General features: G+C 39.3%; 1 protein-coding gene across 1 annotated transcript in view; it reads right to left on the bottom strand.

Annotated features, from left to right (window-relative positions):
* Positions 1-796: 796 nt before the first annotated feature.
* Positions 797-27,345, bottom strand: part of PLCXD3 (phosphatidylinositol specific phospholipase C X domain containing 3) — a 174,619-nt gene continuing 148,070 nt past the window's right edge. The window contains exon 3 of the mRNA XM_047731352.1: positions 797-7,434. Coding sequence (XP_047587308.1) covers positions 7,281-7,434 — 154 coding nt within the window. The 3' untranslated portion in view covers positions 797-7,280. The remainder of the gene's footprint in view (positions 7,435-27,345) is intronic.

Consider the following 27,345-nt stretch of genomic DNA (forward strand, 5'->3'; position numbering starts at 1 on the left):
GGGCCTACCATACAGCAGGTATTTGACAAATGTTTGCTGAATAACTGACTGAATGAATAATGGCTCTGATAAACTATAGCAATATTATGCTAAGGACAAATATGGTTATGTGGAGTATTATTTGCGGATATATGCTGTTTCACAAATGTAGAAATCATTACAGCTTTATAAATAGAAATCCTCTAATGTGATGAACCCACCAATGTATATAACAAGCAGAACTTCTGGGGAGACTTGTGTCCAAATTCAACCCCCAAAATAATCTTGGACCACGTGTGTATGTGTGTGTGTGTTTTGTTTTGCTGGATTGTCTTTAGAATACTATCACAATGTTTACATTTTGCTTGAAGGATGATTTAACCCCAGCACACAGGGTTTATTTGGTGAAATACAAAGGCAATTTCCTTTTCGAAATAGTGTTTCATGCATCAGGCATAATGAAGGTTCAGCAAAAGTAGATTTCCTTCACCCTAAGCTTTTAACCTCAAGATGGTATTTTATAATAATAACACCAAACTAATGTAATATGGCTATCTTGATATGGTCTTCTTTGTGGTAATATCAGAAGCTAAGAGCGTCAGACTTTGGAGATACCTAACTTTGATGTAATGGAAGTATTCATGGTGTTGCCTTATTGGTGGAGAATATATGCTTTCACAGATGAAATCCTTATATGATGATTCATATTTTTAAAAAATAATTATATTTTCTCATGCTCTGAGTCATGTTCTATTTAAGAGATCTACTTTTGGACTTATAATGAAGCACTGATGAATATGAAATAAAAAAATAAAGATAACTGGTACCAGGACTTTATTAGGCATTTCACTGGATACAAAGAAACTTTTTTTTTAACATTAAGAACAACAATCTTATCCAAAAATTTCACATTTGCTAAACAGAACAGTGGTAGGCATGAATTTTCTTTACACCACATTTATTAAAGTATCAATGACCAGATCCTAAAAAGAGAAGGCACAGATCTGTCTCCTTCTGGTGATTTTCTGGTATCTAGTGAAAGAAATGTCACCAGCTCTGCAAACTCCCATCCTTTAGAAATGAAGCAAATCAATATGAAGGTGTGCAAGCAGGGACCATGAGATGAAAATGTTATACTAGGGAATTTGGATTTTCTTGTCACTTACAGGAATTTCAGGAGAGGAGGTAGGTTCCAAAAACATTCCAAAACTCCATCCACATTCAGACCAGGTCAAGGATTCACTGTTGGATACAACAGTTTTTGAAAACTCTATTTTAGGAATCCCAACATAATTCTATTCTCTGCAGACTGTTCTAGGAACTGGACTTAGATCTCATTGTTCTTACCCTGGGGTGTCTTGAGTTTTCAATTCCTTCAAAAAAAATGCTGTTTGTTATAATTTGCTTTGGCAAATCTCCCTGGCAGGTACTGGTTCATTGTCAGCATCCATATCCTATTCCCTGCCCAGCTCCAACCCCGTCTTCTAAGGAGGTACTGATGAGGCTGCATTTACATCCCAGACTCTTTTCCTCTCTTTTTTCAGTAATCAAAAGAAGTTTTTTTTTCTAGTCAAATTTTCTATAATTCCATAGATGATCAGTTCTAAACTGATAAAAGTAATTTGTGCTAGGAGGTTAATGAGGGAAGCAATGGATTAATTTGTTACTTCTCCAAATGAAGAAGAAATTGAATTTTAAAAGAGGTCCTGGTATTGAGTTGGAAGGTGCTACCAGTTTCCAGGGACATATTTAAAGTGTAGTGTGTTTTGGGGTGTCCCAGTTGCTGGGGAACGTTGCTTAAGGGATTAATGGGGGTGACTCTAGATCTTGCAACAGGATGGTAAAGGGAAATTTTGAATGTGGTAACATTAATATTATAGAGGCACTTGCTTGCTCGATTATGCTGTCTCTATTTGAATTGGTCCTTTGGTTGGGGAACTTACTATGGACGGACATTTTCCTTCATGAAGGGTATTAGGATATAGATTTCCATAAGATACATTAATGTAAGGGTTTAGAAGGAGGTAGGATCTCACCCTTTGTAGGTAGCCCAACTGAAAAGAGAGAGGCAAAATGGGTAGGGTTGTCAGGGGAAAAAATACAGGACACATCCAGTTAAATTTGAACTTTAGATAGACAATGGAAAAGTTTTTAGTATGTCTCACGGAATGTTTTGGAAATTCTTATACTAAAATATATTATTTAACTGAAATTTGAGTTTCACTGGATGCTCTGTGTTTTATCTAGAAAGCCTAAATATGGAATAGAAATAATTGAGGATAGAAAAAGAAGAGAAAATAAGATTGATTAATATTCCACACCCAGAGCCCAGGCTCAAGAAAGATGACAACATTTTTGCTTTGAGCATGACAACTCATGCAGATCCTTGAATTAGTCATGCATTTTCTATTGCTAGACTACACGTAGGCAGATAGCAAAGGTTTAAAAGGATACTGTATGCCTGTGTTTTGAGAAGGGAACCATGTTGGAACCACCTAATGTTGATGGGTCTTAGCGACTCTCACAGAGCCTAGGCAGCTCATCTTAGGTGAGAAAATCCAGTCTTTAAAAAAATGAATGGTTTGAAGAAACCATTTTCCATGGGAAATTTATCCTCAAAAGCAGAGTGGTTCCATGTTTGGAAGAACAGCTTTTGAAGTGCACTGGTTCTGTTGCTGATGGAAACAAACATGAATCTATGTTTTTGCATGATAATGAAGTTCATAAATGATTGACATTGGAAACTTTGGAGAAGCTTCAGGTGTTCCAGAAGCTTAACTGTTGGTTGGGAGATCTCAGATAATTTCTAAAGCACAGTCCTCATACGATTTAAAAAAAAAAAAAAGGACATTTTAAACAAAAACATAATTTTTCTTTAAATTTTAATCCCAAATTACAACAACAAAAAATGGCAATGAATTAAGGCTGGTCATAACGTGCCCTTTTTCTTTAGGATAAGTTTGATTTTTTATAAGATACGATATATTAACACACAAGCCACATACAAGCACATACTTTTGACTCATACACATATACATTTAGAACTAATACCTATGAATAGTATCACAAATGAAATAAAAACCGCACAATTTTCAACAGACTCAATCAATACATTTTACAAATTCTACAGAACATTTTACTGATGTCGGGAAAACAAACAATTTAGAGCATTATTTAAAATTGTATGTAACACAGGAGCCGCCAAGAAGTTATGGCAAATATAGCATTTACACCAGTGTGTCACTGAAATCTAGTTGAAAAGACTAAAGTGCTGTGAAATCAAATACTTTTAAAAACCTTGCTTAGCATATCCCGAGGGACACCTTGCATTATTTTCTGTTAGCAATTCAAAACTCAAGCACTCTACCCATGGAGCTCTCATTTGGATGAGTCACCAAAGGTCAGGAGACTGTGTCATTGGATCTGTAAAATTATAGGACTGGAAACTCATAAGAACATGCATTTCCTGAGACTTCCAACTTCCCAGTCTGGACTGCTAACAGAGGAGAACCTGAACAGGTAACTGGCTAAAACATGTCAGGACCTCAAAGAACTGAAAACAGCTTTAAGTAAAGATGAGGGTTTGTTTGTAATTTATATTCAAGTCCGTCTTCAATTCTCCATCTTGAAGTACAATCGACAATGTATTTAGACTATTACTGAGAGGCATTTCTTATTTATGATGGTCTCATTTTTCACTGGTTTTCTAGTGATTTCCTTCTCCTTTTAAATATTTAAATATCTGAATTATGTTTATGTCCATTAATGTAGTAAATATCGATTTTGAGAGTTAAAATGACAAGAGAATCAAGTTGAGTGATTAGAGAGTGCAGTTTTAACTTGAATAATGTGTGTGTGAGATGTGCATCTCGTGTGTGTGTCTGTCTGTCTGTCTGTCTGCATGTGTGTACACTTATAGGCACATACATGCCAAACACTTCATGCTCTAGTACATTCACTGTTAGGTGGCGCTCCACGAAAAGTGAGTTTTCCCAGTATGGCTGAAAGTGAATATTGAGGTCATCATATAGAATATCCTAAGGCTTTTAAAAGATGCCTCCTCATTCTCTGCACTCATATGATTGTGTAGTAATAAGGGAGACATACATGATAACGGCAGGAGTGTTCACCATTTTGGTCCTTCAAAATTACAGACAGGAAAGCAAGCCAAAAAAAAAAAAAAAAAAAGAGATATTCTTCACATATTTTCCCTCATCCCACCCGCTCCTTTGATTTCCTGCTGCAGATTGGGTAAAAGTTCGATTTTGTTTCTGTTTTTTGCCTTGCAGGACTTGTGACATAAAGTCTCAAGAAAAAGAAAAAAAAAAAAAAAAAATGCACCAAGATGTATCTCCTACTATCTATCTTGGGGTCTATTTGTAGCCCTTGTGCTCCTAGCTCTCTAGAAAGACAATGCCCTGCTGAGGCAAAGGAGCATAGGCTGAGGGTAAGCTGTGATCGTATAATACTAATCCTCACCCCCACTTTTTATTTAAGGCCCACAGCCTGCTCCTTAAGTGTGCTCCAGGGCAGGGCCAATGGACAGGAAACAGCCAAAGCTGCCTTCTCTCCATTCTGCTTTCCAAGGACTCCCTCCTGGTGACTCTCCCTCTAGCTGGAGGACCCATAATTCGCTTCTACCTGTTCCCTTGTTTAGAAATTAAGGCAAGTCCATTTACTCTTGGTGCCTGCTACATAGGGACTGTATGTCCATGTGGAAACCATAGCATTGACTTGAAAGTACCTTTTGTCAAACAAGGTTTCTGTGTGCATATCATTAAGAGCAATAAAAAGCTTTCTCCAGTTAAAAACTACACAGTTCGTCTAAAGCTTCAGCATGTTTGTTTTTTCCAGCACCCAAATGACAAATATGACAAAGCTAACTCTAAGCAAACATTGTAAGAAAGCATCTAAGTTCAAGAAAATACAACATAGTTACCTCTATATTTTATTCATTCTTCATTAATAGGTTGGGAAATTTTTTTTTCCTGTTTTATATATAAGTTAAATCCTTGTGTCATTGCAAGTGTGCTTGGCTAAAGAACCTCCTGAGGGATGAAAAATGAATTGTCAGAGAGAAAATCTGCTCACAAAGCAAATTTACAGGATGAACATTTCACGAATCCACAGTCCTTTAAAGATGATTCATATTCAATTGCACATTAAGAGCAGGTGAAAAGCTAAAAAGACAATAAACTGCAGAAGGAGGGAAAGTGGGAAGAAAACTATATTTGTGAATAATTAAGTCCCAAGCTAGGATATTTCTACAAAAATATTTGAATATGGTCAGCCGCTCTCCTTTCAAAGCTCTTATCACTCTTTTCACACCTTGTTAAGGGTTTCAGTCTCAAAATTAAATTATTTAATATTATCCATGTTTTTGCTTGAACAGCCCTGTGGCTGCGCATGTGTGTGTGTGTGTGTGTGTGCTTTTGCAGCTGTCCACCGGCAGGAGTGGGTGGACACTGTGTACTGTGGGAAGCAAGACATAGACCCACAACTGGAATGTGGAACTGTTCCGGGTATGCGCATACTATGCTGAGGTCTACTGAGGTCTACTGAGCGGACCTACACACTCTGTAGAAGTACTCTCTTCCGTGTGATCAATTTCTCTTGCTACCCTGCAGCTGCTAATAAACACTATTTTTGGACAAAGAGTATTTACAATCTCATAACCAGCTCTTGATTATTCATAATCTGGACATAATCAACCCTCTTGTCTAGGCCTAAGAGATTAAACCATATGTCCTGGGTTTAAATTAATTAAAAACTGAGGGCATGCTTTTATTTCGCCATAGCCCTACTTTGCATGGACCGCATTTTCCCAGGGAACTACTGAGGTGCAATTATTTATAAACATGAAGATAAAATAATTCATAATTATAAGAATTTCAGCAATTTATAGATTTTGGGAAGTGCCTCACAATATTCCTGGGAGGCACATAGTCGAGGGTTATTGTGCTCTTTTAAAGTTATCTTAGAGCTGTCAGCTATCACAAAGACACCATGAGGAAGCGAGGCTCAAAGTCCTGTTATCATTTTCCTTCCCTATAGACCAAGACTATCTAATTTTGGGACACTGGGAGGTTCTGTAAAACTTTTGCTTCTGCCCCAGTCTCAATCCTGGGGTAGGACAGAACCCAGAAATGATGCGTCAGTGTTAATTTTCAGTGCAGCTGCCCAGATCACGTGTATTTAAGAATCTCCTAAAGACATTTCATGGATCTTTCAGAATTTATGGACATAGTTTCAAAAATTACTCTAGTTCTTTCTGCTATCTTTCCTCTTTCCTCAACTTCAAGTAAAAATCTGAATCAAAACTTCTCAAAATATGTTCTTCAAAATCTGGGATTTAGAATTACACGTCTGGAGATCCCAATTTCATAGCAAAGCATGCACAGTCTTTTATTTATTTCTGCTTTCTTTTCTACTTTTTTTAATCAAGAGAATTGTTAGAGGAGATTTTTGTAAGAGTTCTTTTCAGAGTTTACTGATTTTAACATATTTGTCATAATTTTTCATTTATTGAGCATTTGCAGGGCGATATTATTTAAAGGATTCCTGAATTAAAATGGAATCCTTCTCTCCCCCCCCATCTTTCACTACAGAGTTGGCACTAATTGTTTTTTCAAAAAATTTTTACACTATATTTATAGCTGCCTTAAATAGAAATACTGTGAAACACTGTTATTTTCATATAACACAAAAATTACTGATTATGTCCTCCAATATTATTGATGCAGGGAAACTGACTTGATGCATATTTTCTATGGCCAAAAGTTAGCAATGATCGACCAATTGCAGATGACTACAGGATATTATATTATACCTAGTTTCACAAAAACAAATTTCAGTACAACAATGTAATACATATTACGTTGGGCATTCAATTGTTTTGAGTCCCATACGGCATCTGATTAAAAAGAGCGAGCGAGAGAGGGAGTGGAAAGGTTCAGTTAGAGGAATCAGTGTAGGAGCCCTAGGCTGAAATCAGAAATGCAATCAAGTAAACACTCATGAGTTATACGTTGCAAAGACTAATTCTGAAAAGCAAAATTCACGGGTCTTTTTTTATCCCTCACACTAGAAGCAGATTTTGCTCATCAAATGGGAAATGAAATATTTATAGTAATGCAGTATGATAATAATCACTGAAGAAATGGTTTCCCCCTTTTCCCACCCACTACCAGCCTAATCCCCTCAGAGACCCAGTGGAATAGGAAGATCAGAGTGTTTATAGATAATATGCCTAATACAATGAGTCTTCTCTATCTTACTCGTGGGTGCTCCAAACCGTACTATCAAGTGTTGGCTTCTCCCTCATCAAAGACATAGTTGAGCTTTATGACGGTGCTGATGAAATCACCAAGTTCTACAAAATCAGCAGTGACAATGTTGATGCCACTCTCTCCTGGCTTCTGAGTGCGGACCCACTGCATCATGGCAGGAAGAGCTCTGAGAAAGGAAAGAAAAAGAGAAGTCACAGAAGGCAAGATACTACTTTTCAAGCTTAAGATACCCAGGTTTTCCTTTGGTTTTCTAACACATCAAAATAATTGCCCCAATTCTAGACACGGAATGGGGAAAAAAGCCAAATGGACAATGGTAAATATTTAACCTCTGAAGGTTAAGGGACTCTGCAGGAGAAACATTCACCATAGTGGCCCATATTGGACTTTTCATCTTTGGAGATCTCAGATGTGTGAGAGTTTACAGTCCAGCTTTCCCACGAAGAAAATGACACTCTTGCATTCACATTCTAGTTTGGCATGCTGTGACTACCAACCCTGCAAAGCTTTGGGGTGGTAAGATCAGAGACGAATACATGTAATTAACCAACATTTATTACAAGCTGGCTATTTTCAGGAAATATGCTAGGTACTGTAAATAGACAAAACAGCAAAACCTCCTGCAGCCAAAGAGTGCATGATTTGGTGGTGGGCAAGTGGATAAAGAAAAAAATTTTAACATAATACAATCAGGACAGAGAGGGACAAATAGTAAGTAATAATCATAAATAAATGATATCATTTGCTAAGAGGGAATAAGTGTTATAAAAATGAGGACAGGGGCACCTGGGTGGCTCAGTGGGTTAAAGCCTCTGCCTTCGGCTCAGGTCATGATCCCAGGGTCCTGGGATTGAGCCCCACATCAGGCTCTCTGCTCAGCAGGGAGCCTGCTTCCCCTCTCTCTCTGCCTGCTTCTCTGTCTACTTGTGATCTCCCTCTGTCAAATAAATGAATAAAATCTGAAAAAAAATAAAATAAAAATGAGGACAAAATGGGTTAGGAGTGTGCAGGTAGAGAGGGGTGGTATAGATTACAACTTAAAATGGGGTGAGTTAGTAGGCCTCATTGATAAGGGGACATTTGCTCTAAAGTTAAAGGAGACAAGGGAGTGAGTCATGTGAATATCTAGGGAAAGCATTTCAGTTACCACCATGGCCCTTAGGGGGTAGCATGCCTACTTGGAAAAAGGAAGGGGAGAGTAGTAAAAGATGAACCAAGAGGGCAGATCCTGCAGGGCACTGTAGACCATTTTAAGGGCTTTGAGGGTTACTCTGAGTGAAACAGGGAGGCTTTGGAAGATCTTGTGGGAAAGAGTAGTACAAGCTGATCTTCATAATAAAAGAGGACTCATTACAAGGGAGCCTATGTGGCTCAGTCGGTTAACCATCCAACTCTTGGTTTCAGCTCAAGTCATGATCTCGTGGTTGTGAGATCGAGCTCTGTGTTGGACTCTGAGCTGAGTGTGAAGCCTTCTTGAGATTCTCTGTCTCCCTCTCCCTTTGCCCCTCCTGTGTGTGCTCACTCTCTCTCTCTAAGATAACTAAATAAATCTTAAAAAAAAAAAAAAAAAGACTCATGACCATGAAAGCATAAAGGAGAGTCACTGAGTTTGGCCTGAGCTGTGAGGGAAAACTTTCCAGAAGCCTGCTCGTGAAGGTTAAAGACCAGGAAGAGTAGCCAAGTCAAGGTGCGAAGGGGTGATGGAGGATGAGGCAGTGCATTTTATGTGTAGGAAATGACATTTCTTCACTATTGACAGTATGATGTATACCTATGAGCAGGGCATGTGGTCAGTAAGGCACAGGTGATGTTATTACCGCTGTGCAGTGTCCTCTGAAGCACGCGGAAGTGACATCTACTCTGACTCCAAGTGTCAGGAAGGGAGGTTTTACATGGGAAATGGATAAACAAGCAGCCCTGAGAGCTGACAGTGAGACAACAAAGAAAGTGTGAGGAAATCCATGTAGATTCTGAAGGCTTGGATAAGATGGGGAAGGAAGGAGAGAGCGGAGAATGGAGAGAGAATGAGGTGGTGGGTAGGAATCTCAGAGTAGCTCTGTCATAAAATTTAAGGAAGTCTTAAGTTGGAGAGATAAGAGATAAGAACCAGAGGAAAGAGGGCTTTCAAAATGTAGAACCGTCAGCAGTTAACTAGGAAAATCCTATGGTTAGATTCATAGCTTGGAGAGAGTGGCTTGGCTTCAGTGTGAGCCGATGAATGGGACAGAACTGTAGTAGGGGCAGGAGTAATGGTTAGGGACCTGTCAAAGCCATCCAGACCAGAGACAGTGGTGGCTTATGTTGCACCAGCAGCAACAGAGATACTTGAAAAGACTTGAGGAGATAAAATGATGTTTGGTTAATGTGGGTGGGATGGAGATGGAGAGGGAAAAAGGGGCTCTGGATGGAAGTGTGGACTCTAGCAGTGTTCTGGCAGGTGGACATCATTCGCTAGTCTTGGAAAGACAGGAGGGAAGGCTCTCCAGTGATGTGCTAAGTTTGGTCTGAGATATTGAGGTGACTTTGGGACACATGAATTGACATCTCCATTGGTAGATAAGTACAGATCTGATAGTCAGGACACAAAGCTGTCGAGAGTCATCACATAGCATAGTTAGAGCTAGAAGAGCGAATAAGATTACCTGATTTTATAGAAGTAAAAGAGAAAACGTGAAGATCAGCAGCATGTAAGTGTTGGGTGGGAAACCTGATTTAAGAAAAGAAAAAGAGAAGTAGGCACAGAAGTAGAAGGAAAATCAGGAGCATGTAATTATCATGAGAATCAGCACAAAAAGGAAGACATGCCCTTTTTGATTTGTGAAGGTAAAGTGTGTGATGTCCTACATGTGCCTTTATCCAGATCTCAGAAAGCAAATCTAGTCAAAGCAAACTCAAGCCATCCAGGCAAAACTGGCTCAGCTGTATTGGGCTACATTAATCTGGTGGGTCATCCCTTAAAAAATTCTGATCCACGTTTTTCAGCATATACATTTTCCCATTTGGCACAGATAGAGGACAATCCAATTGCTTCTTTTTTTTTTTTAAAGATTTTATTTATTTATTTGACAGACAGAGATCACAAGTAGGCAGAGAGAGAGAGAGAGGAGGAGGAGGCAGGCTAAGCAGAGACCCCGATGCGGGGCTCTCCCAGGATCCTGGGATCATGACCTGAGCCAAAGGCAGAGGCTTTAACCCACTGAGCCACCCAGGTGCCCCGATCCCATTGCTTCTAAAAGAGTATAACATGGATCTAAAAGGCCCAATGCCTTCAGAGAATAGACTGGCAGGTGGAGAGACTGGGTCTTCACGGCAACAGTTTCAGAAGATAATTCTACCTTACAATGAAAAATCTGGATCCCTGAGCACAGACATGAGTGTGTTCAGTTTCATTAGAAAGACAGATGTGGTGGCAATGTGTGCACAGCCACTCAGATTTTTCTTCTGGACTTGCCGGAGCAGATATCTCTGTGTTGTGAATTCAGTATCACCTTGGCATTTTAGAAAAGGCAGACCCTCTATGGACAAAGCATCAGAATTGGGCATTTCCTGGGAAGAATGGGTGGGAGGTTAGGAGATCGCATGGATAGGATGACACTGAGGCCAGTGTTGACTCTGCATTGACCTTAACTGAGCAGCGGGTTCACCAGATTCCTTGAGATACTAGGTCACAGGAGGCTCCAAGAGCAAACAATTCCCAACTTAGAACCATGACCACCTCAGAAACAGCTTCTCTGATGCCATCTACTGCTCTAAGATTAAAAGTCCTGGGCCTGAATTTAGAGCAACTAATTATCAACCCCATAGGGTGATGTTAGGAGAACATTAAGAGTGCTCTGTTCCATTTCCCTGTAAAATAGATAGCTCTGAGGATCGATGAGACACCATTTTGGAATGGCCTGTGGGTCTCAGGTGAAAAATGAGTTTTACATTTAAAATGCCATTTCTCTGAGTCATAGGAATATTTCTGTTTTTCTTTTCAGATATATTTTCCTCAAGTCAGTATGATACCAAAGACAAAGCAAGCAATAATGCCAGGTTGAATCTTGAATACTCAGATGGTCTTAAGTAGAATTAAGTTGAACAAAAAGAGTCAATATCCTGGATTAAAACTAGCTGATAGTACTGAAGTTGTAATAATTTTTCAGAGTACCATTTCTTAACCCATTTTCATTACTTCCCCCCCCCAATGGAGCCTTTAAAAATATTTTTTCTGCTCTCCCTCCTGCTTCATGGTACATCACATCATGTTTCTGCTGATATACTGTTTATATAACTGCATTTTATACATAAGAAGAATAAATTTTTTAATTTGCCCTCCCAAGAACCAAGCTTTGGCACTTGGGATGCCATATTGATATTGACAACTTTATAGCTAATTGGCAAGTTTTGATTATATTTAGTCTTGAATAATTGAAAAGCTTACTCTTGTGGTAATAAAATACTGTCTTGATGTAACAATTTCCATGGTATAAGCCAGTTAAGTTTTAGCTTTTAAATCATTAATTCATTCATTCATTCAACAAAGATGTATTGCACACCTGTGGAGGATGGTGTTGTATTTGCTGCTCCCTAGAGCCATCCTGGAGTTCAAACCATCTTCTTCTCTCTTGGAGAAATGTTGCCATAGCCTTACCCACACACTCCTTTTTGTGCTTTGTCTACACTCCAGTCAAGACAATTGCTTTTTCATGTGAGTTCTTTATTCCTCTACAAACACAACCACAAAGTCTTCTCTCCCCTTTAAGATACACCCAGATCTTCAGCAGTGTAGATGAATCTGTCCCTACCTCCCTCTCACCATCTACCACACAGATCCCTCTCCGGCCTCATTTGTTACTACTTTCCACATGCTAATTTGTTCTCCAGCAATACTGAGACACTTGTATTTTGCCCTAACCACATGCTGTGGTTTCATGCCTCAGTATTTTTTCAGGCCTTCTCTTTCTATGAAATACCATTCCTTCTTCAGTACCTTTCTTGGTCTGACTAATTTCTACTTGCCCTCCAAGTTTTGGCTCAGCCATTATCTCAATCCCTTCCATCCAAGTCTGGGTGAAGAATCTTTCTTTTCCTTATGCTTTATACTCCTGAAGCATAGTTCTGTGACTGTGAATTGTACACAGCATTGACTGGACCCATTTCCTTGCCTATTTCTGTCAGTGCCTGCACACTTTTCCAAGAACAAAAATCATATTACAGTCACCGATATATCCCCTGAACCTACCACGATCCCTGAAACCCAAAAGGAAAACAACACATTTGTTGAATCTAAATGTTGAACTAGAAATCTTGGTCTCGGGTATCACAAAGTCTATCAAGCAGAATGGCTGTGAACCAACTGTAATAATACAATATGGTACAATGTTCATGGGCATAGGCATCTATGGGAGCATGTGAGATGAAATAATTTATGTCACTTAGGAGAAGTTTAGGAGGAATTTAGGGAATACATCACAAAACAGGTGACATCTGAACTTGGCCATGACTTATGACATAAAGAAGGAAGGCATTTAAGAAAAGGGAACAGTATATGCAAAAGCGTAGGGGCTATCCAGTAGATCTCCAGAATTTACTTCTCTTGCATAACTGAAACTTTGTACCATTTAATTCTAACTCTTGCCATCCCTCTTCCTTCTCCCCAGCTCCTAACAACCACTATTCTACCCTCTGCTTCTATGAGTTTGACTATTTTCATTTCCATATGTAAGTGAGACGATCCATTATTTGTCTTTCCCTGTCTGGCTTATTTCACTTAGCATAATGTCCTCCTCTGTACTGTATACTAAGATTTGCTAAGAGAGTAGGTCCTATTTTAGGTGTTCTTTCCTACACACACAAAAGTGATAACAATAACAAAGGGAGCAGAAGCAAATTTTGGGAGGTAATGGATATGTTTGTGGCCTTGATGGTGATGTTTTCATGGGTATATATTTATCCCTAAACTCATCGATTTGTACACATAAATATGCACAGCTTTTTATATGTCAATCACACCTAAATAAAGTGGTTGAGGAAGAAGCATATAGGCATGAAAGATGATACGATTAAGAAAGACAAGGTGACCAGAGAGAAGAGGCCATGGAGGTGTGGGGATGTTAGGGGGACACCTGTATTGCTTACCTGCAAGGAAAGGACAGGAAGGTGTTTGGCCAAATTGTAAAAAACCTCCTTTGACAGCCTGTGGAGTCTCAGCTTCACTCTGTATGCACTTAAATGTTTGTCATTAATTTTGTCCAGTTAAAGAAGAGTTCTTTGATTTTTCCCATGCAAGAAAGAATCTATTAATTTCATACAAAGTCTACCAACTAATGACACTGAATCTTGTATTCTTGTCACATACAAAGAAAAAACCCATTGTCTCCCTTTGAAAGTTCTTAGATTGTTCTCAGACTGTTATGAGATCCTAACATTCATTCATTCATTCATTCGTTCATATTACTTCCACCATTCAGCCAATAAGTTGCTGGTAGAAATTTGAGTAACATTCACTAATATTTTGAAGGAAAATATTTCATAGTGAAGTTATATTTTCTGAAGAGATTCTTAAAATTTCCTTTGAATCTGCATATTAATATTTTAGTATTTATTTATGGTACAGAAAGATAGGACTATACAAACACTGCAAGGTTGTCTTATAAATGCCACACTTTTTCTTAATCTCTCTTTTTCAACAGATGCTAGATTTATAGTGTAGATGTAGACTGTTTACTCATAAGAACACCCTGACAACCAGGAGAATCACTTCAAGATAAACAAAAATTTATTTTTAAAAAAAATTTTTTTAAAGATTTTATTTACTTATTTGACAGACAGACATCACAAGTAGGCAGAGAGACAGGCAGAGAGAGAGAGAGAGTAAGGAGAAAGTAGGATCCCCACTGAGCAGAGAGCCCGACGTGGGGCTCAATCCCAAGACCCTGAGACCATGACCTGAGCAGAAGGCAGAGGCTTTAACCCACTGAGCCACCCAGGCACCCCAAGATAAACAAAAATTTAAATAAAATCATAGCACTAGTGTCAAATCTGGAGCCAAGCTGTTTCTACTCAAGTATCAGCACCAGTATTTATTGTAAGCAAGTTAGTTAACAATCTAAGCCTCAGTTTCACCACCTAGAAAATGGGCACAATAACAAGGATTGTAAAGTAGTGTGTGTAAACTGCTGAGTGTCCAGCTCTCTCTAAGTGGTACTGTATTGAGAGCATCCTTTGAGTGATTGCCTGCTCCGATCTTCAGAGTCTCTTGAGAAGGAAGGTAGCAGGAAATCCTGAGAGCAACACCAAGCCTGTGAGATGTCTTTCTAAGTTTCACAAATCTAGTCAAAGACAGAAAGAATGAGGGCAAAACTGGTGATGAGGCTCTTAGGGAGATGTTCTTGGAAGGGCTTTGTTTCTAGGTACACAGTCGTGGCAAACATCTGATAGGCTTCTCCCATCAGAGCTGCTAGATAAATGAAGGCGGCGGAAGAACAGGTGCTTCACAACCAGAGCCCGGTACCTGAAGCCTCAAAGCCCTTCTCTGGACCGTGGCGCTCTCTTCAGGAAAGGCATCTTCAAACAGATTGCAGGCTTCTTAGGAGAGAAACAGGCACATCGGCAGAAATCAGAAAACCTCTCGCCAAGGACAACGGGAGAGGAAAGACAGAGGAGCCAGAGGTCTTCTGATGTGCTGGCTTTGAGAACTGGTTTTGAAAAGATTTAAAGGAAAAGACTTAGGAGTTGAAAGCACTGAGTTCAGTAACCCTCAGTGTGCTGACCTTGACTTACTGATTCACGTCCGTCTCCAACTTAGGAGGCTGCCATCACTTCTCTGTGCTCTTAGCACAAAGGTAAAAATCCTTCGCTGGCCTTAGGGGCCTTGAACAATGGCCCCCTGTGGCTCCTCCAGTTCTGTCTCTTGTCACTCTTTCCCTCACTGAATTCTAGCCACATCCTCAGTCTTGCTCACTTCGACCAGCCTCTTTGCTCAGGGAATTTGTAAATGTTGTTTGCTTGTTATTTGGCCAGAATGTCTTATCTTTTATGCCCCTTCACTGGCCAAGCCACTCATCATTCAGGTGGTAGTTTAAATGTCACTGTTTCAAAACACTAGTGAGAATTGTCATTATATTTATATGTGTGGTCAATATCCGTGTCCCCAGCTGGACTGCTATCACTTTGAGGACAAGGACTGTCTGTTTTCTTACTGCTGTATTCCCAGTGCTTAGCACAGTGCCTGGCATAGACTAAGTATCCAATAAATATTTACTGAGTAAATAAACAGATTTTAATGAAAAACTTTTTTAAAGATTTATTTATTTGAGAGAGAGAGGCAGAACGTGTGGAGGGGCAGAGGAAGAGGGGGAAGGAGAGAAACGACTCCCCACTGAGCGTGGAGCCTGCCTGAGGGCTCCACCTACAATCCATGAGGTCATGACCCGAGCCAAAATCAGGAGTCGGATGTTCAGCCTCGACTGACTGAGCCACCCACGTGCCTCCGCATTACTTTTAGAATAGAGATGTACATAGTAACGTAATTCGTGAAAAGACTGCCCAGTTTTTCTCACTGTGGCTACTGCCCAAGGTTTTAGTTTGTGAATTCACTGCTTTTGTTAAATGAAAGTGGTGTCTTTTTTTTTCTTAATTGACTTGACCAGTCAATTTGCAAAATGGCTTTCCCTGCCTTATACCTAGGGAGTCAGGAGAGTCTGTGTAATAATAATGAGAGTAGTGACCATTATCTTCATAAGAATAAAGTTTACCAGGGGAGCCTGGGTGGCTCAGTGGGTTAAAGCCTCTGCCTTAGGCTCAGGTCATGATCTCAGGGTCCTAGGATCAAGCCCCGCATCAGGCTCTCTGCTCAGCAGGAAGCCTGTTTCCCTTCCTCTCTCTCTGCCTGCCTCTCTGCCTACTTGTGATCTCTGTCTGTCAAATAAATAAACTCTTAAAAAAAAAAAAGAATAAAATATACCAGAATTAAACTTAATCAGATTTCTTTATTTACTCTCAATTTTGTATTAGTTTTAATTATTAATTGTAATTATCTATCATTTAATTAGATTTAAATTTATTAGGGATCCATGTTAAAGTTATATTCAAGTTTGTATATAGAAACATAATACTTTCACCACAAATGTATTTTATGTATGCTACTTCTTTAACCTCTCCAAACCATGTTTTTTTGCAGTTACGAATGAATGATAATAAAACACTTGCATCTTTCAGTGAATTTAATTGAATGTATTTCATTTAAACAATGACATGTTGCTTTCACTGAATGAAATAGAATCTCCAAATTCAGTTTGTTAATTTTTACACAACTCTCTGACACCCTTGGGGATAAAGATTACAAATGAAAATGTCAGAGCCTTATTACTGCCTGTCCCAGACCCAGCCGCTCCTGGGAAATGGATATTTGTCGATCAGCAAAGTTTAAAATTATGATCACAGGTCCTTCTCTCCCTGAGTGCCTAAGTCACCCAGGACCAATCAATTAAAAGCAAGTCTGACATATTTTAATATGTGATTTCCTGTCACTCTGGTCATTTCCAAAGCTTAGAGAGTTCAATTGAAAAATGCAAGGAAGAGAAAGACAAAAGACAAAGAAGCCCTTGCCCAAAAAGCTGGCATTTCATTCACCAGAGTATTAGGGGATAAAAGGCAGGACCTTGGCATCTGTAGGTTTAAACCCTGGAAGGGGCTTCCAAATATCCTCAGGCAGACAGACGGGCTATCTCATAACTCATAACTTCTGAAAACACAAGGCTTATCATTTTTTGGCAAACCTGTTTCTGTTCAGGAGGCAGCATATCTGATTTACGTGCGATGAAAATAGCTCATTTTTGAAAAAATCCTTTTCCCCTAAAATTGAGTGCAGAGAAAGAATGAAGTCATATGAATTATCTGTGAAACTCCCTCACAAACAACTAAAGAGATTTTAGAGAGCCTAACCTTTCCTAAATAGGAGACTAAAGCCTTCCCACATCTTCCTATGAGCTGCACTATATACCTTCAGAACGAAATTACTGCAACTGTTGGGTGTAAAACAGAAAATAATTAAAGGCACGACTACACACATAGCTGGTCTGAATTTTTCCCTCTCCGGCAGTGAAAGGAAGAATTCCCTCTCTCTTTGCTTTTCCCAGATTCTCTGCTTAAGCCCCATTTGTAGCTTGATAAGGTCATATGTTCAACAAATATTTATAAAGCACATCTCACAAGCTGTATGTTGTTCTGTGTGCTGAGGGCACAATCAGGCTCAGAACCAGACACAGCCCTTGCTCTCTTGGTCCATGCAGTCTAGGAAGGGAAAAAGATTTATTTAAAAACACATGAATGAGCAAACAAGTAACAAGAAAACACACAAACTTCAAAGAGAAACTTCACCTCTGGTCCCAATGATAATAATGTGTTTTATTTATAATTTTGTATGAACTGTGCAAACCCTCTGCGTCCCCATTTTCCCTAATTAGGAATAATAGCACTCGGAGGTAGACACACCCTCATACAAAGTGATGATACAGACAAGGGTGTTATTCAAATGCAAGGTCTGGGGTCGTTTCTAAGCAACTTGGCACAGCCACGAAGGCAGACACGTTCTGGGAGCCGCAGAAGAAGGACACGAGAGGCCCTGGGTCGTACAGGGAATCTTGCGCAGAAGACTGACCAACCTTTCTCATCACCCTCGCTTGCTGCTTTAAGTTTTCAAAGGGACACATTCCAAGTCCCCAGCAATACGCGAAAGCTATTTCCTCTCCTTCCCATGTCAGGCAGGTTGTTTAGTTTATTTCTGTGTTTGTTTAGCAAAGAGCAATGCAGTCAAATCAAAGCAAAGGACACCATTTGTTTCCTTTGATGCTGGCAACGGGAGCCGTTTTTATTGTGGTGTGGAAGAAATCCGTTAAAAATCCATTTTCAATTAAAATAAGATCATAGCCACTACAAGAAGAATGGTGTTTAGAGTTCCTAAAATGCACTGTGTCTGCAGGCTCATCATATGCTCCCAGCCAATGTTCCAGCATAAAGTCACAGCCCTGCCAGGAGCCCTCAAGGTGAGCAGGTCAGCCTCCCGTGGAGCAGGGACTCTCCTAACTGCGAATTTTCCAAGGGAATTGGAAACAAAGAAAGCACTGCAAATTCTAAACACAAAGACGTTCCTTTTATTGAGATTGAGATGGCTAGGGGCACACGACTGGTTTTCCCTTCAAGGGTAGAGTCTCGAGACGATGAACATTTCTGTGTGGGGTCAAGTGTTCTCACTTCGGTCTGTTCTTACACACCTGTAGCCCCTCACTCAGAGCAATGTTCGGGGAATGTGGCACTCAGAGTTCAGCAGAAATTTGCTTTATTCAGGACAGTTTTTTATCTGCAGGCGTCTGTCCTGCCTTTCTGCTCTTTGGAAAGATTTCGGTTTGCTAAGAAAGAGCTGCAGTTGAACTTGCACTGAAAGTAAATTTGACATTTCTGTTTTTGCTTGGAACATACATCTCAAGGACTCTCCAGGTTGATCCCTTGGATTGATCAAGGATTCCCGACTTGGGGGGGTCCTGGACTGGCAATATCGAAGGCTATAATGTAAGCCTCGACAGAAATCAGTCACCCATGAACTGTAGTGGCACAAGTTAACTGAGATGCCCCTTTTCTTCACTGTTGGCAGGATCATTTTATGATTTCATTTTTAGTATTGAGTACCTATTGTTTATTGGAAGTTCTAATGGAATTCTGTATGCATTTAATTTTAACAATGGGGAGATGAATTCTTACTTATCAAATATACATTTATTAAAGGAGATGGGCTCTGTGAGGGGCAAGTGTGGTAAAAACTCCTTCAAGGTGAAATCCTGGGAACCACTGATCTCCATCACCTTCACAGATTCCCTCCTACCGTCCATAGATGCTTACCAAGTACTTATCATGTGACAGTTGTAGGGACAGACACAGGGATGGACCGGACATGGTCATTGTCTTAATTATAGAACTCATTCTGGAATTACCTGGACTGCTACAGATAGAAATTGCGTCATTGCCTTGAATAGTGGAAACAAACGGAGATGTCCGTGAAGCTTCTTTTGGCCTCATGAAGTAGCTGCTGGCCTCTTCTTGACATACCCTCTAATTCCAATGGAAACATTCCATGGACTCTTATAAATTCATGAGGCTAAATAAAAACTACTCTCTAAGGACTCATAAGTTAAGTGAGTATTTATCGGGTTTTAATGGACTGCCTACAATCGATACAGGGGCAGTAGGAAGAGCAAAAGCTTTAGATTCAGGCGGAGCTCTATTGGATTTACTGATCAAGTGTGACCTCAAGAAAGGTTAGGTAACCTCCCCGATGTGAAGTTTCTTCAGTGTCAGCGGAGGATCGTAATGGTACATGCCTCATAGTGGTTTTGCGGGAATAAGATGAAACAACAGGACATGGATAGGTGCTACTGCCTAGAAGTGAAGAGTGAAGACGTTGGAGCAGACTCTGAACTCACACCTGCACTCTCATTTGTACTTGTGTTACTTCAGACAAATCAATCTCTTCTAACTTTAGTTTCCTCGCTCATAAAACAAAATTTTAAAAAGGAAACAAATGTGAAGATTAAATGGAATAACATGCACATCAAATTTTAACATAATACGTGAGAGATGATAATTCCGAACATGTTAGCTGCTACTCCATTTTTTTTTAAAGACTTTATTTATTTATTTGACAGACAGAGATCACAAGTAGGCAGAGAGGCAGGCGGGGCGGGGGGAGCACGGTCCCCACTGAGTGGAGAACCCGATGTGGGGCTCGATCCCAGGACCCTGGGATCATGACCTGAGCTGAAAGCAGAGGCTTTAACCCACTGAGCCACCCAGGCACCCCGCTGCTACTCCATTTTTAGTGTTAATGATTAAAGTGCCCAGTACATAACAGACAATGAATAAATGTTAGCTTAATTTTTTTTCATTTTTCCTAGTTTTAGGCTACTTTAAGACAAGGGACTGAAAAAATTACTCTGTGTGTAAATGTATAGTCTATGTATAAAAATTACTCTATGTATAAATGTATGACTGCTGTGAAGAGTGCCAGATCAACCCCCCCTTCCAGATTGAGGGCACTCCTTCTCCCAGACGCTCTGAGTGTTGTTGGCTGTCAGCTCTCAGCTGAATTTCTGTCCAAGAGCTGCCCTCAGGCAAAGAAAGCCACCTCGCTCAAGGTGACACACGCTCTCTGGGGATAACGTGAATCCAATGAGTAATCTTTGGGGAGGAGTATATAGAGGTACTGCCTCGAAGTGGGACAATTCTGAATGTTCATCCCAGCTCCAGAGTTTCTATGAGTTTGGCTGAGGCCTTTGTTGAGAACAGCCTTGCTTCTCCCTCTGCCTAATCCTGTTTCTTTCACTCTTCTATAGACATGGATCCCAGGGGAGCCCCAGAACAAAATTTCTGCATACAAATTTGAGCATCTCGGAGTGTATTTCTTGAGAAATCCAACCTACAAGTCTCAAGCTTAGATGGCAAGAAATTCTGTGATCAGTAGACTTTCTCTTTCAACCCGAGTAGGAATCAAGAGTGGCCTTTGGCAACCTTAATGAGATGGAGGTCAAAACTACATTTCTTTTTCCAAAATGCAAAGAGCATAGGTCTTATGCTGGTTTGAGGAGATTTTTTTTTTTTTTTTTGGGAGATAGGGTAGGAGGAGATCACCCCAGGAAAACCGCATTTATGCTTAGGGCCATGCAAGTACTCACAGGGGTACCCCTACTTCCTCTGGCAAAGCAGAAAGGCCACCAAAATCGGACTACTTAGAAAGAGTTACCAAATAGTCTTACTTTAATCATCTGTTAGAAGTTTCTTCTGGATACCATTATGCTATGAATAATATATCAGGCTCAGAAAATCTAAACCTGCTTCTAAAGAAAATGTTTGTCATGGTCACTCTAATAGAAGACTTTTCCAATCCAAATTGCTCAGCAGAAGCTGGGTGGGGCTATTTATTACATCATCACTGTCTTCTGTGTATAGCACTTTATGCAACTCCCCATCCCTGACACATTCTTTCAAAGATGAATGTGGTTAGAGCATCCAAATCAAATGTTCAATTAAAAAAAAAAAAAAGGCCAAATTCAGAAATTTCACTTTCCTTAGAGAAAATGCTAATGGGAAGAATGAACACACACGGAATTTAATTTGATCAGAATATCCCAGGTGCTAATGTGTTCATGTGTCTGTGGGTCCATGTAATCATGCATAATTATCAGAGGTGATTTCTTTGGCCTTTTCTCCTTAATCAGTGACAACTGCAGGTGCAAGACGAAGAGGAATATGTCATCTGTTCTGCAAGAGGATAATATCCATTGTGCCATTAATTCTATAATTCCCTCCTGACAGTGGTCTTACAAAGCCAGAGTCTTTTAAAAAAAAAAAAAAAAAGATTTATTTATTTATTTGAGAGAAAGAGCGAGAATGTGAGTGCACAGGCAAGAGTTGGGTAGGGGGAGGGATAGAGGGAGAGAATCTTCAAACAGATTCCCTACAGCATGGGGAGCCCTAGAAGGAGCTTGACTTGAGCCAAAATCAAGAGTCAGAGGCTTAACCGACTGAGCCACACGGGCATCCCTTGGAGTATTTTAACAGCACCAAAAGAGTGTAAAATTTCAGGTCAGTTAGACCAAGAAGAGTGTTTTCCATTGTGTTGTCTGTTTCGTATCTTTGGGAAATCATGTTACCTGACACTTTTTAAATTGTCCACTTTAAGATTCTTTGACAATATGGAAAATTCCTAGAAACTTAACATAACAAAAAATATTGCTGAGCCATATAGGTGCCATATATGTATATAATTTGTTAATACATTCTCCCTCTTCCTTGTGTATTTTCTCCTTGCCACATTTAGAAAAATGACAGAGGGTATCAGATTTGAAAATATCCTTAAGACATTTATAATCAGTGACCACATTGTCTATAAAAATGTTTTTTAAACTAAGTTCCATGGGATGATACTTCCTGAGATATTGAAAGATACTCTTAAGACAAATAAATATTCCCTTGGTCAAATACATAGAGGTAATGTTGAAGCCTCTTTGATGTTCACAGAACACATGGTAGCATATTAGGCATATTATCATATTAAAAACATTGAGATGTTACTGAAATAAGTTAAAAATTTATTTCCCTGTTTTCAAACTTATTTGACCTAAGGACAGCCCCACAACTATCGACATTTGCGTGTGCACGTGCACACACCCACACCCTTTTTATTTCTTCCTATAAACCGCCAATGGACCTCTAGTGGATCTAATGTTCTGTAGAACACTATTCTGGAATTATTGCACTACAGCCTCATTTTCAAGGGCTCACCTCTGCCATATGTTTCAGGGACTTGAAATTCTCACAGCCTCCTGAGTCAGACCTCTTTGGATGACTCCTCCTACTGGAAGGTTCTTTCTGACCACCCACTAGTCTTTCTTAGGTTCATCCAGAACAAGTCTATTTCTCTTCCACATGACATTCATTTAAATATTTGAAAATAACTTGGACTCTCCGGGCCCTCCATTTGTACCTCCTCTTCTCCATCTGAAATATCCCATTTTTTCCCCTTATATAATTCAGTTTAGAACATTCTTAATGTATTTGTCAATCTCTTCTGAACACTCCATTTTGTCGATACTTCTCCAGAAGAGGTACATGAAAATAATGCAATTTTTAAACTGGGTTTAGAGTATAGCAGAGTATTCCCACCCCGGTTCTGGGTACTATTGTTCTCTTATTATGGTCAAAGGTTATTTTGACTATTTCTCTTTTAATGCTTCCAAGATCTTCACATCATCACCTTTCCCCTGGAATTAACAGCTTCTTCTGAAGGAAGCAGGAAGATATTAGGCAGCCCTAGTGGAAGGGAAGGAGCTCTGCTTCTAGACAAGTCAACACAAGCTTGCTACCTTACACATTCTTCTCCTAGTTTGACTCAGGGAATCTCCTTTCTGCTGCCAAGGAAGATATAAAGAATGCAGGAGCTGAGCTCCCACCAGAACTATAGAAAAGGCCTTGAGAATGCTGTGAGGCTAGAACAATGCCTGGAGACTAAGCTGTTGGAGCAGATGAGAAATGGAAGTTTTGATGCTCTCAGAGATAGCTCCGGCTGGCAGTAGCAATGGTATTAGGGAACGTTAGCCATCCAGGTAAGTCTCCTCTGGGTTGCTTTAGAGTCAAGATATCAACATCAGAAGAACTTGTACAGATACAGAGAAATTTGAAATAATAAAATTTTTTCAAAATTTGCCATCACGTATGCATGTGAAAGTTTGGCCATGTAAATAAAAGATCTGCCTGCCTGACTGAGACTGCACTTAGCAAACACAGAGGTGCGGTATGGCAAGGTGACATAGTGACAGTAATGTAGCCCTTCCTTAGGGCTGGTGCTCACTCTAGCCTTAATTAAGTCATTAATTAACTAGCTATTGATCCTAACAGTCAATGAACATAGAATGTGCTATATGAACGATGAGCATTAGCAAGAGTATCTGGTTGAATTTTAGGGAAGGGTTTGAACATGTGGTCCTAAAAGAACAATTGCTATACTTTTCCTTAATTAAAATCTTCCTATATATAGATTAATCTATCAATTTATTGGGGAGCATGCTATAAAAATGCCCTCCTCAATAAGGTGAAATAAAATGGTCCCTTATGACAGACCAGTCCTGGGTTATCTGAGGGGAAAACTTCAGGGATAAGACTTTGAACATTGTTCTTGGATTGATTCAGGCTGGAATAGAAGGAAAGACACTGGCCAGAGAGGTTGGGGGAGCCTTCTCCTGGGGATGTGGAGCTGTTGAAAATTCAGAAAAGAGGGTCTGGTGTGTGTGTGTGTGTTTATGGAATCTCAATTAACTTCCAAAATTCTACAGTCACTTCTACAACTGCATTAATGGCATGTTTTTATATAGATGCTGCTCTCCTGGGTCCTTCCATCAGCAGTACTTCTGTGAAATAATGAAGAAGCAGTTTCATTTAGGGAATGAAGTGACCAGCATGCACCACAACCTGCCTTATATCAGTGCATTTGCTTACACCTGAATTTTGAACTTGACTGTACCCAGTGTCTTTGAAAACTGATAACATGGTACTATGAAATTAAATAAGTACTATATTAAAATATCAAAACTGCCTTAAAGACAACAAAATATATTTCTATATAATTGACACATCAATCTACTGGTAGATCAATTAACCAAAAGTTGTAAAATAACATGAATACTAGGTGTCTCAGTTTCTCTGCTTTAGGCAAGAAGTATAATTCTTAAAATCCCATGTATCCTCACCACTGTAGAATGGAAAATTTTCTTTCAAGCAATCCAAGTTCAAATTCGAAAAGGAACTTACAAAAGGCAGTTGGTGGTGAATGAGACCTCTGCTCTGTCTGTGATGGGCATTGTCTGTGATGACTTGAGGGCCATCATCAGTTTTACTAGCCCCGCCCCCCAGGGAGATATAAGGCCCGGAAAGAACCTTCTTCGTCAAGGTGGAGTAGTCCAATAGGGAACTGTTCACAGGGACAGTGCTATTTTCAAGTCAAAGAATTAATGAATACTTTTCAACTAAAAGTCAAATCAGCAGGAAAAAACCTAAAGAGTAATGCTGCTAATTTTATTAGGAACTCATGTCCCATTGGAAGTCATTAAGTGGAAATCATTTGAAAACATCTTCAAATGTGTGACTTCCTTAGCTACTACTAATAAGATGTATTTTATAACAAGTCTTATTTCTGGTATTCCATTCCATTTTAGAGTTGACATTTAAAAAACAAACAGAAACCTTTCTTAATATCCTACTGAAGTAAAGTGTTTAAAATAAATATAAAATCATTGCTCATAAAATACTTGCCATTTTTAAATGCTCTTCATTACTTTTTTCTGATGACAAATAAAGAAGGTCCATAATGCTGATTTATTTTCCTTAGCTACATCAAACTATTTTTTTAAACTATCAAAATTAAAATCTTTATTACAAAAACTATAAAAATCAGACTGGGAAAAGACATATCCAACTTCTGTAAAATTTTAGTAAGCATGATACATAAATAAATCCTTCATACAGAAAAAGGCAAACCAAAAAGAAAAGAAAAAAAAAAAAAAGAATGGTCATAAACAACTCAAAGAAGAAATGTTCTTTCCTCCCTCCCAAAAGGAGAAGCCCAAATGGCGAAGAAATATATGATCTCAATCTCCCCAATAATAAGTAAAAAACAATTCCAAATTATAATCAGATATCTTTTCCCATTCATCACACTATTGTATCTAGTGGATGTGAGTGGGAAAACAAAATCAGTAAGATTGACTTGTAAATTATGAATCCTTGATTCTGAACCTGGCTCTAGCACTGACAGGCAACCTAAAGAAGACAACACCATCAATATCATATTTCTACATTGCTACACTAATGTCCAGAATGAAGCTTCCCTCCTGACTTTGAAAAAATATTTCTTGAAACCAACTCTACTTGAGCCATGTCTGCAAATGACCGGCTCTGTCTGTGCAAAGTGCAGGATGGAAATATATCACTCCATCTCAGAGTTATTGGGAGGCTCAGATACAATCATGATTGTGAACACCCTGGAAAATTGCAAAGAGCCCTACAAATTTAAGTTACTCCATATAAACGAATTACTTGGAATTCTGTATACTGAAAATACTCCTTGCCCTCAGCTGAACTTGTCACTTGTAAATGGATTGGCTTGCCATTGGGTTTTCAATGTTTGTTCTCCCAGCCTGCATTGGCTAGGCATCATTCCTCTTGCTTTATTGGAGGTCACAGGGAATGTGGGGAAGTAGTCAAGGCCATGGTAGAGAAGAGAGTTTCTATCACTCTTCTTGCATTTCTTAGAATCTCCCTCATGTTGCTAATCTCAAATAACTGGAATCTAAAATGAAGTTGGAGCCTTCTAGTTACTATGTACCTATATAGGTACTAGAAATTATAAACTGAAATACTAGCCTACTGCTTTGGTACCAAACGACTCATCTGGGTTGCAGAGGTGGCCATTTTTAGCCACATTTTCTTATTTAAGATACAAGACCACAGCTCTTTCTCAGTTGGAGTTTACACCATCCAATAGAAAGCTTTGTTCTATTCCTTAAAATAAGTGAGACTTGATTATGGAGCTTAAGTCTGGTAAGCCCCTGTCTTCTTATCTATCTATTCAAAAATAAATCTAGGTAGCCAGTAAAGGATCTTTCCCTTTTGGAAATGAGCATAGCAGCAAACAGATGTGTTTTTGAGGGCCCTGTCCTTCACAGGGTAATTGATATATCCTCTAATTGATCAGGCCATGGTAACATTAACTAACACATGTGGATCCTTCCTGGCTAGTGGTGCCATAGTTTTCATTCAATCCTTTTAAACCAATTCTACTGCATGTCAGGCACTGTTCTAGGTGTTGAAGAGTGAACTCAGAAGAGTATATAGAGATGAGGCCTTAAAAGTTTCTAGTTTAAACCAGAAAACCTGAACATTTACTCAGGAAATGGCCTTAGTTTCAACATTAGTGCAGTAGTTAGATGTTATTGATTCTTCCCACCAATCTCCTTAGCAATGGTACAGAAAATCTGGGCCCCAAAGAGCTCGAGTCACAAGGCAGTTTGATGACTAAGATGAGAGTTCACAAAATATATCTTATTGAACATACAAAATAAGATGCCCATAATGCTTTGTAAATTTCATGCTGAAATTCAATTACTAGCTTCAACATCTCATCTTCTATCTCCATTTAATATATTAAGTCAACTGCAACTGTTGTACACAAATCTCAAAACAGAAGGAAAACTCACAAGTGCAGCATAAAAGTAAACATAGTCAATGGAAAAGGAGCAGATTCATTCTAAAACTGAAATATATAAGATTTTGTAATGTACTTAGTTATTTCAGTAAGTTGGTATTATTGCTTCACCTATAGAGAAACATGAGCCATGGTGCCTCCTTTTCTTCTCTTTTTTGCATTTTATCTAAGGGTAGTATCTAGACAAAAGTAAAAATAATGGTGGATTGGTGGATGTCTGGATGGGTCCTGGAAGTCTCCATCTTCTCAAAAGTGGAAAACTGACAGCTTCAAAAATCTGGACTTACC

This window comes from Lutra lutra, chromosome 5, assembly GCF_902655055.1.
Source record: "Lutra lutra chromosome 5, mLutLut1.2, whole genome shotgun sequence".
NCBI lineage: Eukaryota > Metazoa > Chordata > Mammalia > Carnivora > Mustelidae > Lutra > Lutra lutra.